The sequence below is a fragment of the Melanostigma gelatinosum genome, assembly GCF_949748355.1.
Source record: "Melanostigma gelatinosum genome assembly, chromosome: 1".
NCBI classification, from domain to species: Eukaryota; Metazoa; Chordata; class Actinopteri; order Perciformes; family Zoarcidae; genus Melanostigma; species Melanostigma gelatinosum.
In genome coordinates this window covers 13,703,394-13,718,988 of record NC_136634.1, presented here as the reverse complement: position 1 = coordinate 13,718,988, position 15,595 = coordinate 13,703,394, and the positions used below count along the sequence as shown (strand labels likewise).

General features: G+C 44.9%; 1 protein-coding gene across 4 annotated transcripts in view; it reads right to left on the bottom strand.

The window, feature by feature from the left end:
• Positions 1-8,514, bottom strand: part of frmd4a (FERM domain containing 4A) — a gene marked incomplete at its 5' end in the record, with an annotated part of 31,678 nt that extends 23,164 nt beyond the window's left edge. For all 4 annotated transcript variants that reach the window (XM_079277368.1, XM_079277367.1, XM_079277369.1 and 1 more), the window contains 3 exons: positions 2,137-2,229; positions 3,910-4,004; positions 8,449-8,514. In XM_079277368.1, coding sequence (XP_079133494.1) covers positions 2,137-2,229; positions 3,910-4,004; positions 8,449-8,514 — 254 coding nt within the window. The remainder of the gene's footprint in view (positions 1-2,136; positions 2,230-3,909; positions 4,005-8,448) is intronic.
• Positions 8,515-15,595: the final 7,081 nt, after the last annotated feature.

Here is a 15,595-nt window from a genome sequence, read left to right as displayed (position 1 = left end):
GATCAATATTGGGAGGGCTTAAATCGCATTGCCAATTGAGCTGCAAGAGAGAACGAGAGGAGCCGTGTCAATATTCAGTGCGAACATTTAATTAAAGCCACAGTGTTGATGAGACATACACACACTGCCAGCACAGCAGCAAGCATGCGAAAAGGGACCCACGGGATCAGCAGGAGGTGGGCATCTGCCTAGCATTCATTGGGAACACACGCCTCACACAAATACCACGTAAGCATGCAAATACATGACGTGCATGCACCTGCACAGGCACACAAAACGCAGCCAGGCACACATTCGCACACACAAAAAACACGTAAAGATTGTGCTGATGAAAACAATATGCTCAAAATGATAATAGATTCAGGCCTGACATTTGGTCTTACAGTTGTTCCATTATAGTCCTGAATCTGCACATGTGTGTGTATACGGGTGTCTAAGAAATAGGGTTGGATGTGTGTGTGTGTGTGTGTGTAAGAGGGAGGTGTAGTCAGTGTGACATTTGGATAGATTGAGGTTCAAGATTAGACTGAACTGCGAGGAAAAAACGGGGGGATGAAGCCGGAAAATGGTGTCAAAGTTCAAAATGTCACAGCACCACCACCATCACATCCTCAAACAGATATTAGTTTATGTAAATACACACACAGTGACCCCCACTCTGACCATCACAGACAAACGCATACACTGTTCGTTTTTATGGTTCTATATCTCATATATCTCACCGTGACTATCGATGCATTTTTGTTGTTTTATCTTATATATTCTATATTCTGATATTTAATTTGTCCTACTCTGTTATTCTATTGTGCATTTTTTAATACTTAATATTTTTGGTTACTCTGCTACTTTGCTAATTGGTGTGTCTTGCTGCTGTAACATACAAATCCCCCCCTGGGGATAAATAAAGTACATATCTATCTATCATCTATCTATCATTATCTAAAATAGCGGGGGATGGCTAATACGTCAGTAAGAGCAGCCGAATATACTTATCGGCACATCTTTTGGCTGTATCACATTGCACAATGACACCATTGTTCACTAAATAGGGTGAACAATACGTCTATGTGCTAAGAATACGATTTTGCTTTACAGTCACCTCTTTGTGTCACCGCGGAGCTGAGTCGTAAATGTCGCCCTGGAAATGACTACTCGATGACATTGTTCAGCAGAGTTAATGTGCGTCACGTTACCATGTTTGTTGCTAACCGAGGCTCGGTCCCTGTGGTGTATATGACATCATAGAGACATGTTGGGTGTGTGTGTGTGTGTGAGAGAGAGAGTGCTTTTGGGAGAGTGGGTTGGGTAGTGCTGTGCATTTTCATTTGCGACTAACAAAGATTTCTTCTAGGGTCAGGTGCCTTTTTCCTTCTTTTTCAACAGCCTGCTGAAGATACAACACACAAACAAACACTTTGTGTTTCTGTCACAAATACACACATGATCCGGTGCCTGTGTGTGTGAGTCCGGAGTGTTTCACATATCAGTGGGGCCATTGTATGAGCAGTGCAAAGGGCTGAGAGAGGAGTGTGGGATTGATGAGGTATTTCATAGCCCTGCAGTAACAGGTCACAGAAGAGTTGGCTTTAACTGAGGAGATGCCTCCACTACAGCAACAGCAAGAAGAGCCCGCTGCAAGGGCACCTGCCTCATCGTTGGTGGAGTCAAGTAGCAGAATATTTTCTATTGACAGGTGAACTTTTCCCAAGCGAGCAGCACACCAGCCTTGTCTAAGTGCTTCTGTGTAAAAATGTATAGTGCTGACGAGATAGAAGAAATGATACGGCCTCCTCTTTGTATGGGATTCTGCCATCTTTGTTGGAGTACAGCACTTTGTAGTCCCCGCCAAGCTATTTGACAGGATTTGCATGCAGCGCATACTGATGAGGTTAAGAGGCTCATGATTGGCTGAGGCCCTGTGGCGGGAGTTAAACACCAGGGTCAGAGCAATTCCACAGCGGCCTGTCATAACTAACCTCGTTAATCTGTTCTTATTACCGCATGAAGGCATTTGCATACACAAACACATATACAGATGCACTCCCCCCCGTCTCTCTCTTCCACACACATTCAATCAGAAACCATTGAACACTGTATGTGTAAGTTAGGTGGTTCATTTAATGAAGAAAGACTCACCTGACACAGAAGTAGAGGACAATGGGACCGGACTTCTTGGGGAACTCATGTTCTAATACCCTGCGGTCCAACTGAAGCCAACTAAAATGGCCCCTGATGAGAGAAAAAAAAACACATAACAACAAATGAATGCTTTTGGCATTGAATAACCAACCAGGACACACAAAAGCATCATCTACACACTGAACGTATTTTTGCTTCAGCCTCGCTACTTTTCTTTTCCTGTTACCATGTCTTCCCGACTGCCCCCCTCCCCCCTTTCTCTCCCCCTCTCCTCTCTTTTCCCTGTCTCCCTCCAACAGAGAGAGAGAACTGCAGAGATAAGCTTGTCACCCTGGTAACCCTGCATGGTCTCCTGAGCAACATCTCTCTCAAACCCTCCCTCCTTCTGTCTCTGAATCTCTCGCTCTCTCCCTCCCAAACGGCGTCTCTGACCACCGAGCGGTCAGAGCTCTGAGCCGTGTCCCGAGGCTCACGCAACAAATCTACACATCATAGAATAAGCCCCGGGGGGGCGAAGACTGATGTTGATCTGCTAGACTGGCATTGGCTACAGTATGTGTCACAGCCATGTAAATGCCATAGAGCAGAGGCCAGACTGGCATCAGTGGGTGCATGAGATAAAACAAAAAGAGAGAGAAAACAAAGGCCATGGCGATGTTTGCCTGTATGTAAATCAGTTGTATCTTCGCATGGCTAGTTGTGGACTATGCTGTGGTGCTGCTGTCTTCATAGGTCACCGGACACAATAAAACTAATTTGAATGTCATTTTTGCATTTCAAGCACAGTTCTTGTTGCGATCCCTCTCACGTACAGAGACTTGTGACCCATTGCTCGACAACCGTAGCCTCATCGTAACATCAAAACCCTTTTGATCATACCTACGTTTACAGTTCACCATGAGATTCATATTTTCACATGAAAGTGAAAAAGATGTGAAAAGTGAATCTATTTTTTTTTTTTTTTTTTTAATTTTTAACCATTTTATTCCCAAATAAACGTACACAAACAAAAGTAAAACACGGGAAATTAATCTGGAGAAAATCAGGCCAGAAGCAGCAGACACATTTTACTGTAAGACTTCTCAGCCCACATTTAGAAATGAAACAATGTCGTGGAACCTGGAGTTTTCATCGTGGTGATTTTGTTCACAGTGCAGCATCGTGCTCATGTTAACTTTATGTATTTGACATTTTGTCTTTTGACATTGCCATTTGTCTTTTTACAATAAGTGAGGAAATAGAATTTGATGTGGAAACTAAAATAATCCTGTTTTATGTAACAAACATTAGACGAAACACATCGAAAGCACAAATATTTTAAATAGCAGAAATCAATTAAATGAGGTTTGGCTGTTTTGACATGATTGGAAACCAAAATTGTGACAGATTATGCTGAAAACTTGACAGCGAATTCTCAATTTCATGTCTGTCATCTCTGACTACAGCTGTGCTGATCTTGGTGCCGTTTGGCATTCACAGGTTCACAGGTTTTCTAAGACTAAAGAAACATATGAACATGTTCACACACTGCACACTTTACTTTCTTTAGCAACTGGTTGCACCTGAACTCTGACACCTGTTGTCTGCTTCTAGTACAATATGTCCCATGTGTTGTTACAGAGTGTACCTGCTGATCATCTGGAGTTAGCTCTGATATTATGGGGAAGCGCTGACAAACCCAATCCAACAAACAAGATAAAGTGAAGAGACAGTCCTGGGCTACTGATACACCATGTGCAGTAATGGCATTACTGTTTCAATGGGACTTACGTTTCGTCTGTGTATGCAATCCCAAAGTACTCCTTCTCCTTGAGGTTGAAGTGAGAGGACACAAGGTCCAGCAAGTCCTTAGCCATCAGCTTGGGCTGCAGGGGGGACAGAAACATTAGTATTGCTCTGCTTATGTTTGCATTGGTTATAACTTTCCCTGTGTGTGAGTGTACTGGTTTATCACACTGAAGTTTAATTGGAACAAGTACATGTGTACAGCTTTATGTTAATGTGTTCTTTCAGATATCGATCGACTGCAATGACTAAGCATTCTGGCAAACACTGTGAAAAAGAGGAAAAGAGCAAGAGAGGGGGAGATAAATGAGGGAGAGAGAGAGAGAGAGAGAGAGAAAGATGGATGGAGTGTGTGGATGTTGCTGACAGTGCAGATACCCTGCCCTTCCCCTCCCTCCTTTCCGCCCGTCTGACCCAAACCTGTACTGCAGAGTCATGGCTCTGGGCTCAACCACTGTATAGCATGGAGGGGGCTGCAGCTAGCATAAGAGCTTTCTAACTCGTTGATACTGTGGAATACTGCCCAAGCTACATATGATGACAACCGCCATTCATCACAGAGCTCAGAGCATCTTAAAGCCAAGCAGAGGCCGGGGACCGCTGCTGGTTTGAGACATCCTGAGCAGCAGCACGGCCCCACCCTGAGGTTAACCATGGGTGTGCCTTGCTGCCTACACACTCATTACACACACACACATACACACACACACACACGCACACACACAAATCTGCATGCACGTATTCACTTAAGAGCCCATACAGTACACAACATCCAAGCATCCCACACAGGAGGTACGCATGTGCTGTGTACACATGACAACAAGAGGAATACATACTGTGTGCATGCATATACTGTTTGCAAACACACACACACACACACACACACACACACACACACACACACAGCTACATGTGCCATAGTGTGCACATTCTTAACGATCTCCCCCTGAGGTCCTGTACTATCTACTCAGTGCACAACTAGAACTTCAGTGACAGAAGCTACTGAGAGCTATTTAAAGACTGGAAGGTGATGTCATGCGCACAGCAGGCATACATGCAAACACACACACATGCATGCACAATATCACACACACACACAGAAACATACACACACACAACTCCAATGACCTAGATAGGAGACTCCCATTCTGCTATGTTAAGGAATATTGAGGTTATCATGAAAAGAAACCTTTCAAATGCATATTCACATGAAGAATGATCAACGTACTTCTCAACGTGCAAAATGTGTATTTCTACTATGGTTGTGCATAGTTTAAGTAATCCAAGTTCTGACCTTAACTGTCTGACTCTGAGAAAACTACTCTGGTAGTCCCGTCCATAAATACTAAGACGGGCTCTGTTGTTTCTCCAAATGGAAGAGCAGCACACGATCTCTTTGAAGCGCTCAGAAACGTTTTAGATGTGCAAATGTTAGGTCTGGAAGCAGGCTATCTTTATAGTATTAGCAGTAATACATGTTTTGGTTGAGTCTGAGACACATACAGCCGTGGTCTCTCAATACCCAACAACAGTCGATTAAACAACATCCATGCCACCACTGCGTGACAAACAATGAGCAGGGGGACAAACGGACGACAAGAGTAAACTGTTAGGAAGGGGATATGGAGACGAAATGAGCCCCGGATACACAGTAGAACATCACAAGTGCACGTCTACAGATGGAAAAGAACAGAAGGACCCCTCTAAGGTTAAGCTGAGCTCCTTGCCTCGCCATTGTTATGAATACCAAGCAGACTGTAAAAACCACATGGCCGCACTGGACAGTATAATTGAGTTTGGCTCCCACTTCAAGTGACGACTCGCCGCTTCCACGCGCGTACACACGCACACACACACACACACACACATCCTGGCGCTGCAGCTTATCTGTGAGATGGCAGATCCCTAACGGATGTGTAATAATGTTGTGGAAGATACCAACAGCGATACAGACGGTGAATGACAGCTAATATAGCAAGTGATATGGCACGCTGAACACACACGATAACTGACGCACACACACACACTACAGACATATACGGGCAATGCAGACACATACAAATACACACACACACACACACACACACACACACACACGCGCTATGGAGCCATCCATCAGACAGTCTCTGCAAGCTCAGACAGCATTACTGCTAATAGACATTCAGCCCGCTGCCTCCTCAGCAGCACCGATAATTAACAGCATAAGAAATACAGGGAGGCGCAAGTGAGGAGGAGACATACTAGCGCCAAACTCCCAGACAGGTGGCAAACACACAACAGTAGCTCACTTGCCTTGCTGGCAGCAAGTCACGGCCCAATCTCTGCAAACAGCTAGTCAGGCCCTTGGCGCCTTCAGGATTGCTCAGATTTATGGGACGCTAACTGATTTACCAGTGCCAGTCCTTAAGAGTCCAAGGGTGGGCAAGGAAAAGGGTTTTAGCCTGCCATGTTGGAACATTTTAACGTATACTTTACAGTGTACAGACGTGTGCTCTATAGCGTCTTACCATGTTACAGTAAAACCCGCCTGGCTCTTTATTAATGTACAGTTCTTCACGTGAACATTGGACTGGAAGGGCAAGACTCTTGCACAGCTGACTGCAATACCACATTCCCTCTTCAGCCTACCCTACTCTAGCCTTAGGGAGTGATAGCCATATGACTGACGTATATATTTTCACCCGGTGGTGTATTTAGGGTTTGCTTCAATCTTTACAGCCTTCTGGCACATAGCTCCCTGCCAATGAGGTGTTGCTCCATAAACAAACCACAGAGGACACGCTATCAAAGGCAGGAGGTAGGGGGCGAGCAAGAGGAAAAAAGGTGAATGACACTTGAGGGGATTAAGCAGCCGGTCAATGTTACAAGTCAGTGGCAGAGCGGAGATGCAGCCCTTTCAGAGGCTAGCCGGACGGTGTGCTTGGCGTGCTACAGGAACTTCACTGAAAACCGCAACAGGACTGACTTGACCACACTGCTGTTTAACGATCAACTGAAGTCAAGAAATAACCCAATATTTACACTGCTTGTGAATTATGATCACCCTTTCAACAAATCCTTTTTTTTTGTTCTGACTGATGGCTTCTTGGTTCACCGGAAAACTAAGAATAACATCCGAATTCTCTGTGGTCCTACAAACAAATGAGTGACTGGCCTCTTGTACATCTGCCCCACGCAGAGAAGACAGAGAGAGAGAGAGAGAACAGACAGCAGTTTCCTGATTTATATGACAATGGTTTGTTTATAACATCCCCTCATTTATCTCTTGCTAATACCATCGCCAGACTGTAAAAAACCCATTTGTTACATTGTGTATATTATGTGGTAAACAGAACAGATTTTCTCCCTCACAATGTCTTCACGTTTCTGTAATATACTACTGTTTTTATTCGACTCTACAAGTCTCTTTTTGTGTTTCCTTATTGTTTCCTTTCTCGGCCGCCAAGAGGATGAAGAATGAGCGGAGGAGAGGATGGATGGGTGCGATACGGAGCTGCTGCAGCTGTATTTGGGAGATTTAGAAGGAGACAGAGTGAAGGCAAGCAAGGAGCTGAGAAAAGAAGATATGGAGAGTGAGGAGTAGAAAGTTAAGAGAGATGGAGAGAGAGGGAGAGGAAGAGGGGCAGAAAGAAGTACCAATTTGAAAGAGAGGATCAGTTCTGGCAGAGTAATCGAATCAGAAAGTCAGCAGACCTATCCTCAGCTCCCTCCCATTCTCTTCTCACTATTCCCATCACCTTAGTGTCACCTCCCGTCTCTCCACTCCTGAGCTCTCATCTCACTTTTCTCTCTCCATCGAAACCTCCTGCCTCAATCTTTCTATTCTCCACTTGCTCATCTTCTCATGTTCCGGGGCAATTACCTTCTTTTGTCTTTCTCTCGTTCTTTCCAGTGGAATCGGGTAAAAGGTCAAAGGGGGCTAAGGGAGGTTAGGAAGAGTGGGAGGAGCCTCTAACGAAATACTTAGAAACCAAACCACGAGAGAGGTCTTCTAAGATGATGAAAGTGAATGACACCAACAATCAATGAAGACAAAGAGGAAGTGAAGTGAGGGCTACACATTTTATGAACAGCTAAAAAAAATCCCAATCAAATGAAATGTGCGTTAATGCGTGATATTAAAAAGCCTCCAAAGTAGGGTTTAACCCTAAAGCAGATCTAAAGTAGTGCATAAACAGGGTAGAGGGGCTTTGAGTGGCTAACAAGGGAGTGACCGGCGTGCTGTGGGTGCTGCTGCTTTTGGACATTACTGCAGAAAAGGCCTGCTGGGAGGATTGAAGGTTGAAAGTGGTGGGGGGGGGGGCAGCATGCTGCTTAGTTTTTCCTGGACGTTTTGGAGGATAGGATGGAGCATTGTCAATTACAAGTCACCTACTGCCGACCAAATTTCCCTCAGTCGGCAGTAATTGATTCCCTCGGGACGGCAGACATCACTTCTCCCTCGCTCTGAGGAAATGAGAGTCTGCGAAGAGAGAAGGAAGAAAGAGGAGGAAGAGCTAGAGGGCAGGAGGAAGAGGGACTCACCTGGACAAGGAGCTCCAGCTTCCTGTCGTCCAGGAGATGGACCTGACATCGCCTCCCCTCCGTCATCTGAGAAAAGAAGACAAAGGGATGCTCGTTTATCGATCTATTATGTATTACACGTTATACAGATACAAACGCAGGGTTTGAAATGGGTCTCCACTGATACAAAGAAATGTACTTCCAGTTCCATTTAATATGTGTGTGTGTGTGTGTGTCATCTCAGTGAAGTCCTAACAAGGTTAGCTGACCTAACTACACAATGGGCCAATAGAGACGTCTCTTCCTCGCTGACATTTCTAGCATTCCTGCTTGACCGGAAATCCAGCAGGAAATCCATTATGGACTCAAGGGCCACGAAGAGCGAAGCTGCCTGCTGACAACGTGTCAAACAACGAGTGTTTGTCTGCGATGTGGAAACAAGGTTTGCTGAATAGAGCTGCAAAAAGACGATAATATCTGTCTGCCAAGTTCAGGCGTAAACACCGAGCAGGTGCAACAATGAAACACACCAGTTAGAACAAACATTTAACGCGAGCTACGAAGCCAATTCTCCAAACCTGTCTGAACGTTTGCAAGTGCGCGATACAAGACTATGGTTTAAAATGAACTCACATAAGAAATAAAGCCAAACTATGCTGGAGTCTTCAGCACGTTAGGGTCTGTTTGTGTGTGTGCGTGTGTGGTGTTTTCAGCACATGTGGAGTTTCTCTATACGACCCTGAGGAACACAAACACTCCCTGGCTTCTCCCACACTTCCCTCACATCTGGGAGATGGGGAGGGACTCCCAGGGGGGGGGGAGGTGTGTGTGTGTGTGGGTGTGTGGAGGGGTAGGAAATGTTGGGAGAAGAGAGGAAAGGTTGGAGAGACATCCTCATTGTCAAACATTTGATGAGAGCTCTCTCCAAAAGATTAGACGCCGTAAACACGAGCACAAGCGTAACCGGTTTGTACCTCTCAAATTACTACTCAAATTGGTCACCTGAGGCTCCTGCAATTTAGCAAGGGTGTGTCCACAACGGGCTCCTACTTTCTCACCGCTCATGCCAGCTTGCATCCAGGTGGCAGGTTGGAGGTGAGAGTTTATCAGAGAGCTGGAGACACCAGAGAATGAGAGGGAGAGCAGGAGTGACAGAGTTGTGTCTCAACACTCATCCCTGTGTGAACTCTGCTGGATGGTTACTGGTGTGTACATGTGTCTGTGTGGCTTCTAGCTACTTTGAAAGGCTTGGTTTACCCTCCCACTCACCATTGATCTCTTGTGGTTTGAGGGTTTAGATTGGGTGCACCTGTGCACACAGTGACTGACACACACACCGTATTGGCACACAATATTGGCTTTGTTATTATCTCCCGCCCTCCTGTCATGGACTTACATTACCTTTCCAAAACGTTCCATGTTTGTACTGTATACAGTGATTTTAATTACTGCCATGACAACAAATATAGGTACAATAACAACCCAGAGATGTCAAGTGTGTCAAATGTTGGTTGCAAAGGTATTAGACTGTGTGCAAATATTTAATTTCTCAAAGCATTTTGCTGGCTCAACGAATCTTCGTCATCTTCGTCTTTATGAAGCTTTGACATGTGGTAGCAGAGAGGGCAAGAGTATAGTATACAGATCAAACATCTTACTTTAGTCTACAGAATTATTTAAACTGCAATGCAGATAGTGTACACACACATACACACACACACACACACACACACACACAGGCACTCTGCCTGAGACACCTGGGAGTAGTACAAACCCTAACGTCAAGGTAACAAATCACTGCCTTGAGGCTACAATTAGGCCGCCCAATCTGGCAGAAACAGACGCTTATTGGTTTTAGTCATAGAATTCACTTTGTTGTGTTGGACACATGCTACTGAGTTTCTATCCACCGTTAAGCCAAATGTAATAAAGTGTCTATGAATAGCTTCTTGTCATTACACTGTGTTGAAAAAAGAAAGCAAGACATGTGGAATATTGCTGCACACAGTGTTTTTTGCGAAAAGCCTTTTTTTTACGATGACTAAAATCCCTGAATATATTTGCAACATCTTGACTCTGACCTCTAACGTATGTTGTAAACATTACGTTACATTGTAGCTACAGTGAGAGAAACATGGGCTAGAAACACATGTGGTATTTGGCAACATCCCCTTGTCCCTGTGTGTGATTCACGCTGTGCGTAATCCACCAACATTGCTGACCCATTACTAGTCGGGTTTGAACTTGCATCCCCGAGCCTGACTCACTGGCAATAAACGGTGAAATTAAAAGACAAGACATGAAAATGAACAATGTATAAAGCGGCCATTTTTAAAAAAAACGTTTCATTATTTCGCTTGAGCTGACACCAATTACAGAGGCGCGCGCGCGCGCGCGCACACACACACACAGACAGTTGTCAGTGATGCTTTGGTCAGTGCAATGTTGTCATTAGTTAGTTACCTTGCAAACAAACGCTCTCTGCGAGGCTCCCACACAAAACCGGCTCCAGGTGGAGAGACAAAAATATATATAAAAAAATACAAACAATTAATACCAGAAAGAAACGAGTCTAGTTACTGCCAGAAAATCGTCAAAAAACACGCTTTTCCCCGGCCGGCCTAGGGGAGGAGGCACATCAGCATCCATGTTAGTGACCATTAGTTAACGTTAGTTACAGCCGACGCAGCTCACTGTGTCTCGTATCCTCCAGACGCCACAGACACGTTACATCTCACGTCTCCGCCATTCAAGCTGGAGAGAACTCGGCGCCAATGAACGGCGACTGCGGAGCGTTTTGCAAGGCTGGCTTCTCTCCCTCCTTCCGAAAGCAGGGCGCTTCTCACGGGGCTAGTCCCGGTCGACCAACACTCCCCCTCTCCCCTCTTTCGCTACCGGCACCGTGCACAAACGGTGTGTGTGTGTTTGTGTGTGTGTGTGTGTGAACGTGCGGATAGCAGGAGACCGTACCAACGGTCAGCAACCGAGGGGGGACGACCGGAAGAAATGGCTAAAGGTATCCCAGCCCGCCTTCACTTGCCAGCTATGTTTCTCGCTGTCATCGGAGTTGCTTCGAAAACACGGGGAATAATGGAGGCAAGATGTGGGGGCGGGGAGAGGAGGAGAGGAGGAGAGGAAGGGAAATATCCTGCAGCAGCTCACAGCCATGAGAAACTGCAGACCTCTCTCTCTCTCCCCTTGTGTGTGTGTGTGTGTGTGTGTGTGTGTGTGTGTGTGTGTGTGTGTGTGTGTGTGTGTGTGTGTGTGTGTGTGTGTGTGTGTGTGTGTGAGCTTACAAACCCAAACAGACATCTGTGTCTGCAGAGCACGCCAATAGTCTGCCTTTAAGCGATGCACTGCTGATACATAACAATGAGCAGTGATCACAGTCTGCCTACTTTATTAAACCAGCTGTACCTTCACAAATGCAGGCTTTGTGAGGGAGAAAGAGTGCCCCTTGAAAGACCCTTTCCTCACATGTCTTGTTACTTTGGCTGTACGTTTATATGTCATGTGTATGTTGATAGATTTCCATAGGCCTGAAATGGTTAAATGTTTCTGCTAAATCCCTGGTCTGGTCTTTCTGTCTCTTGCTCCCCTTCCCTCTCTCCCTCCCTCTCTCTCCGGAGCTTGTCACTTCCTGTCTGCACTTTTAAAACAGAGATCTTCTTGCTCTCAGGTTTGGGTTGCTTGGACGATTCCTGGCATTCAGTCCACTGCAGCCGTTGGACTGACTTTTTTTTTTGTGTGACCTAAATTGAGCTTCTGTGTTCACCTTACACAGCTGGAGCAGCAGCCGTTGAAACCACCAAGTTGTTAACATCAGTCCAGTTTTTGGTGCCATAAATAGATACTAATGTGTGCTGTGAAGGCAGGGCTAGGCCTATACCTACTGTCAATACAGACTTTGAATGACTCTGCAAGCATAGGCTGGTCTGCTTTCTATTATTGTGTTACAACATACAACAGTAGTGGTAATCCCCACAATATGAAAACAGCGTGAGGCCACATGTAGCACATGTACAGCATGCACACTTCTTCCGCTTAACCGTCGGCATCAGGGATACTCTGCCATTTGTTGACTAAAGACAACTTCAGCTTAACTTTTCAGATCTCTTTCATAAATACAGTTTGCTAGAACCAACCTGTAGTTGCACCGTAGTTGAAATACAACAGGCGGTTTCTAACCTTAAATTTGCATGATTCATCAGAAATCTCTTCCCAGACATTAAGCTCTACAAAGATGCAAAAAACATTTAATGTGCTTGACTTGAACAGTTTTGTTGCTACCATAGTTTATGCTGCAGGCCCACAATTCAATGTAGACGGTCACATCCTTTCCCCTCCCTGCTGGATTTTTCTGTTTCTGGATATTCTTGGCCTGCTCCAGACACCGGAAACTGGCCTGTCCAACTTAAACATCTCCAGATGATTCTTTTCTTGGCTTTCATACATGCACCCGTCCCTCTTTCGCTTTCTCCGGTCAAATACGTATCTCCCTTTATTGGTAACTTCCTCAGTTGGCTATCACAAGGGGCCCTGTTGTTTGACCAATGCAAGGGGGGGAGAGAGAAGGGGACAGTGGGGGAATGGGGTAAAACTGACAAAGACTGAAGAAGAGGGTACAAAATAAATTGCAGCAGGAGGATCCTTAACACTTAAACGACACAAGCTTATGAATAATTGTTCCTGTTTGGATAGGAGTAATGGATGGGAGCCCCAGAGAAGCTGAACAAGAGGGAGGCAGATTCACAGAAAAAGCCAGAGAGTAGAAGGAAGGAAGCAAGGCAGGAAGGAACAATAACAAACAGCTGTGATTTAGTGAGCCTCTCTGTCCGATGCTCTTGCCCCTTAAACTTCCCGATACATGGTCACCTTTCAATGACCCACAGAGCGTGTTTCAGAGAAGCACAAGGTGAGAACCACTTAAAGGTGTGACATATCTGGGCCCTGACAGAGCCTTGTTATGGAGCCAGTGGGCTTCTATTCTGGGCAGAGGTGTGGTCGTAATGAGGTGCTGATCTGGTGTATTTCTATGGCGTAGGGCTCCAAAGGGGAAAGATCTGGATGGGTGAGGTGGGTTTAACAGGCGGGTGGGTATTAGAGTCGGGCTTTAGGGTCGAGCAGGGGTACAGGGTTGATGGTCTGTGCTGGAAAAGGTAACCTATATTGGTGGAATGTGATATAAACAGTGTTGAGCGGTTAATTGAAGCAAGATGGAGAATCTCTTTAACCCTGACTGTGGGACGCTGCGGTAGGCAGTTAAGACTGACACACACACACACACACACTCCATGCTCTCCCTCTCTGTCTGTCTTTGTCTGCGTCTCTCTCTCATATTCATGGAGACTAAACAAACACACACTCTTAAACACGTCACTTTGAGAGCAAGCGTGGTCTGACACGAGCAGTCCTGAGGTGATTTATGACGCTGAGATCACAGCTGAATAGGCTTTCATGACTCGTCGTCAGTTTTAATGCAACAGTATCTGCATGTGGTGCAGATTAGGTTACAACTCAAGATTCAGCAAAACACACTGTATTCTACAGTTTTAGTTGAATGGGTGATTGAAAACCTGATGGAAATATAATAGCGGGGGCCAAATCCATCTTCTCCATCCAGTGCTTCATGAAGCAAAGTGAGACGGAGCAGGGAGGGTCATGGAAAGGCAGCCAGGAATGTCGAGAGAAACGACTGACCGAGAGAGATCTGTTTTGTTTGTTCAAGTGTGTGTATATGTGTGTGTGTCTGTGAGCTCCACCCTCCCTGCCCGTGAGTGACTTTGGGACTGAAATGTGGTTCCAGTTAGGGCGTTTTTAAAATCAGAAACACACTGGCACTTCAAACTAACTGGAGATATTTCTGGAGCCAACTCTGCCTCGTTCCTGTTTTACTACAAAGCACCATTCCCAGACTTTACCCAAAAATCTCTCTCATTTGTTCAGGACACGTTTCCCCATATTTTGACAAAGAATCACAACTTTCTCGAAACACCCCATTGCTGCTTTTTAAGGGAACAACGCTAAAAGGTGTTTCAGTATAGGCACAATGAAGACATCAGGAATCAGGCTTTATAGTAGTTTCTGTGTGATCCACACTTCACACACAAAGTCCATCTCTGCCTCAGTTCTACATCGCTGTCCTCTGCATCCAGAGGAACCTCGACCCCCAATGAACAGCAAAGAATCAGGAACTGTCTCTTGGCTCATGCTGAAAAGTCCCAGATGTACAACAGACTTCTTACACATGCATTACACATCTATAGCTTGCTACAGATACACATATAAATGGGTATGCAACAGCAGTCATATATTAAGAGGCTCTCAAAATAATATGCAAAATAATATCCAAATTGTGAGCCAATGGTTTGCACTTTGCAACAGAGACATAATGACTCTGTTGTGTGTTTGAGAAAAACAATAAAAGGGGTGAAGATAACAGAGGAAGGCAGAGAGATACTATTTTGTATTGGTACAGTACATTTGAATATGTATTGTAGTCATAACAGTCACAACCTCTGCTTGTTCTTGATAAATTCCTGATGGTGTGAAATTTTCCCACTGATCACATTGTCGGATGTTAAAATAAGTATTTTTTTTTTTTGGAATAACCAGCACAACTCTATCATTACTATAACAGAGAGTAATGTAGTTTCATCTTGTGCTGTAAATGTAATCTCTTTTTAAGCTGCCAACGATTAACCTATCCATTTAATAGACTTCTATTGGACCCTTCTACTCTGCTAGGCCACTGGTTTAATGCTCACATCCTTCCTCTTTACTCACTTGTCTCCTTTCTCTCCCTCTCTCGATCCATAATTGTTTCTGTTTCACTGATGCCAAAACAGAACTGGCTCAAATAGATGTACATGTGTGCACACATGCACTCGCATATAGCCAGAAGTCATATAGATATATATATAATACAGACAGCTCTAAAACAGAACCACAGCAAATGTCTCCCTTGGCGACATACAAGCAAATAACAGCCTTTCATGGGCACAGTGTGATGACGCTGCGCCACAGTGTGTCGGTTCGAGAGCACGTCGCCACTGGCCACTTTTTGCATGCTGCCAACACTTTGAATGATGCTCACTCATGTCTTATTTGCATGTTTTTTATGGGGAGGAGCTGCATTCAAAATAATCAAAACGGATTATTCCACTTT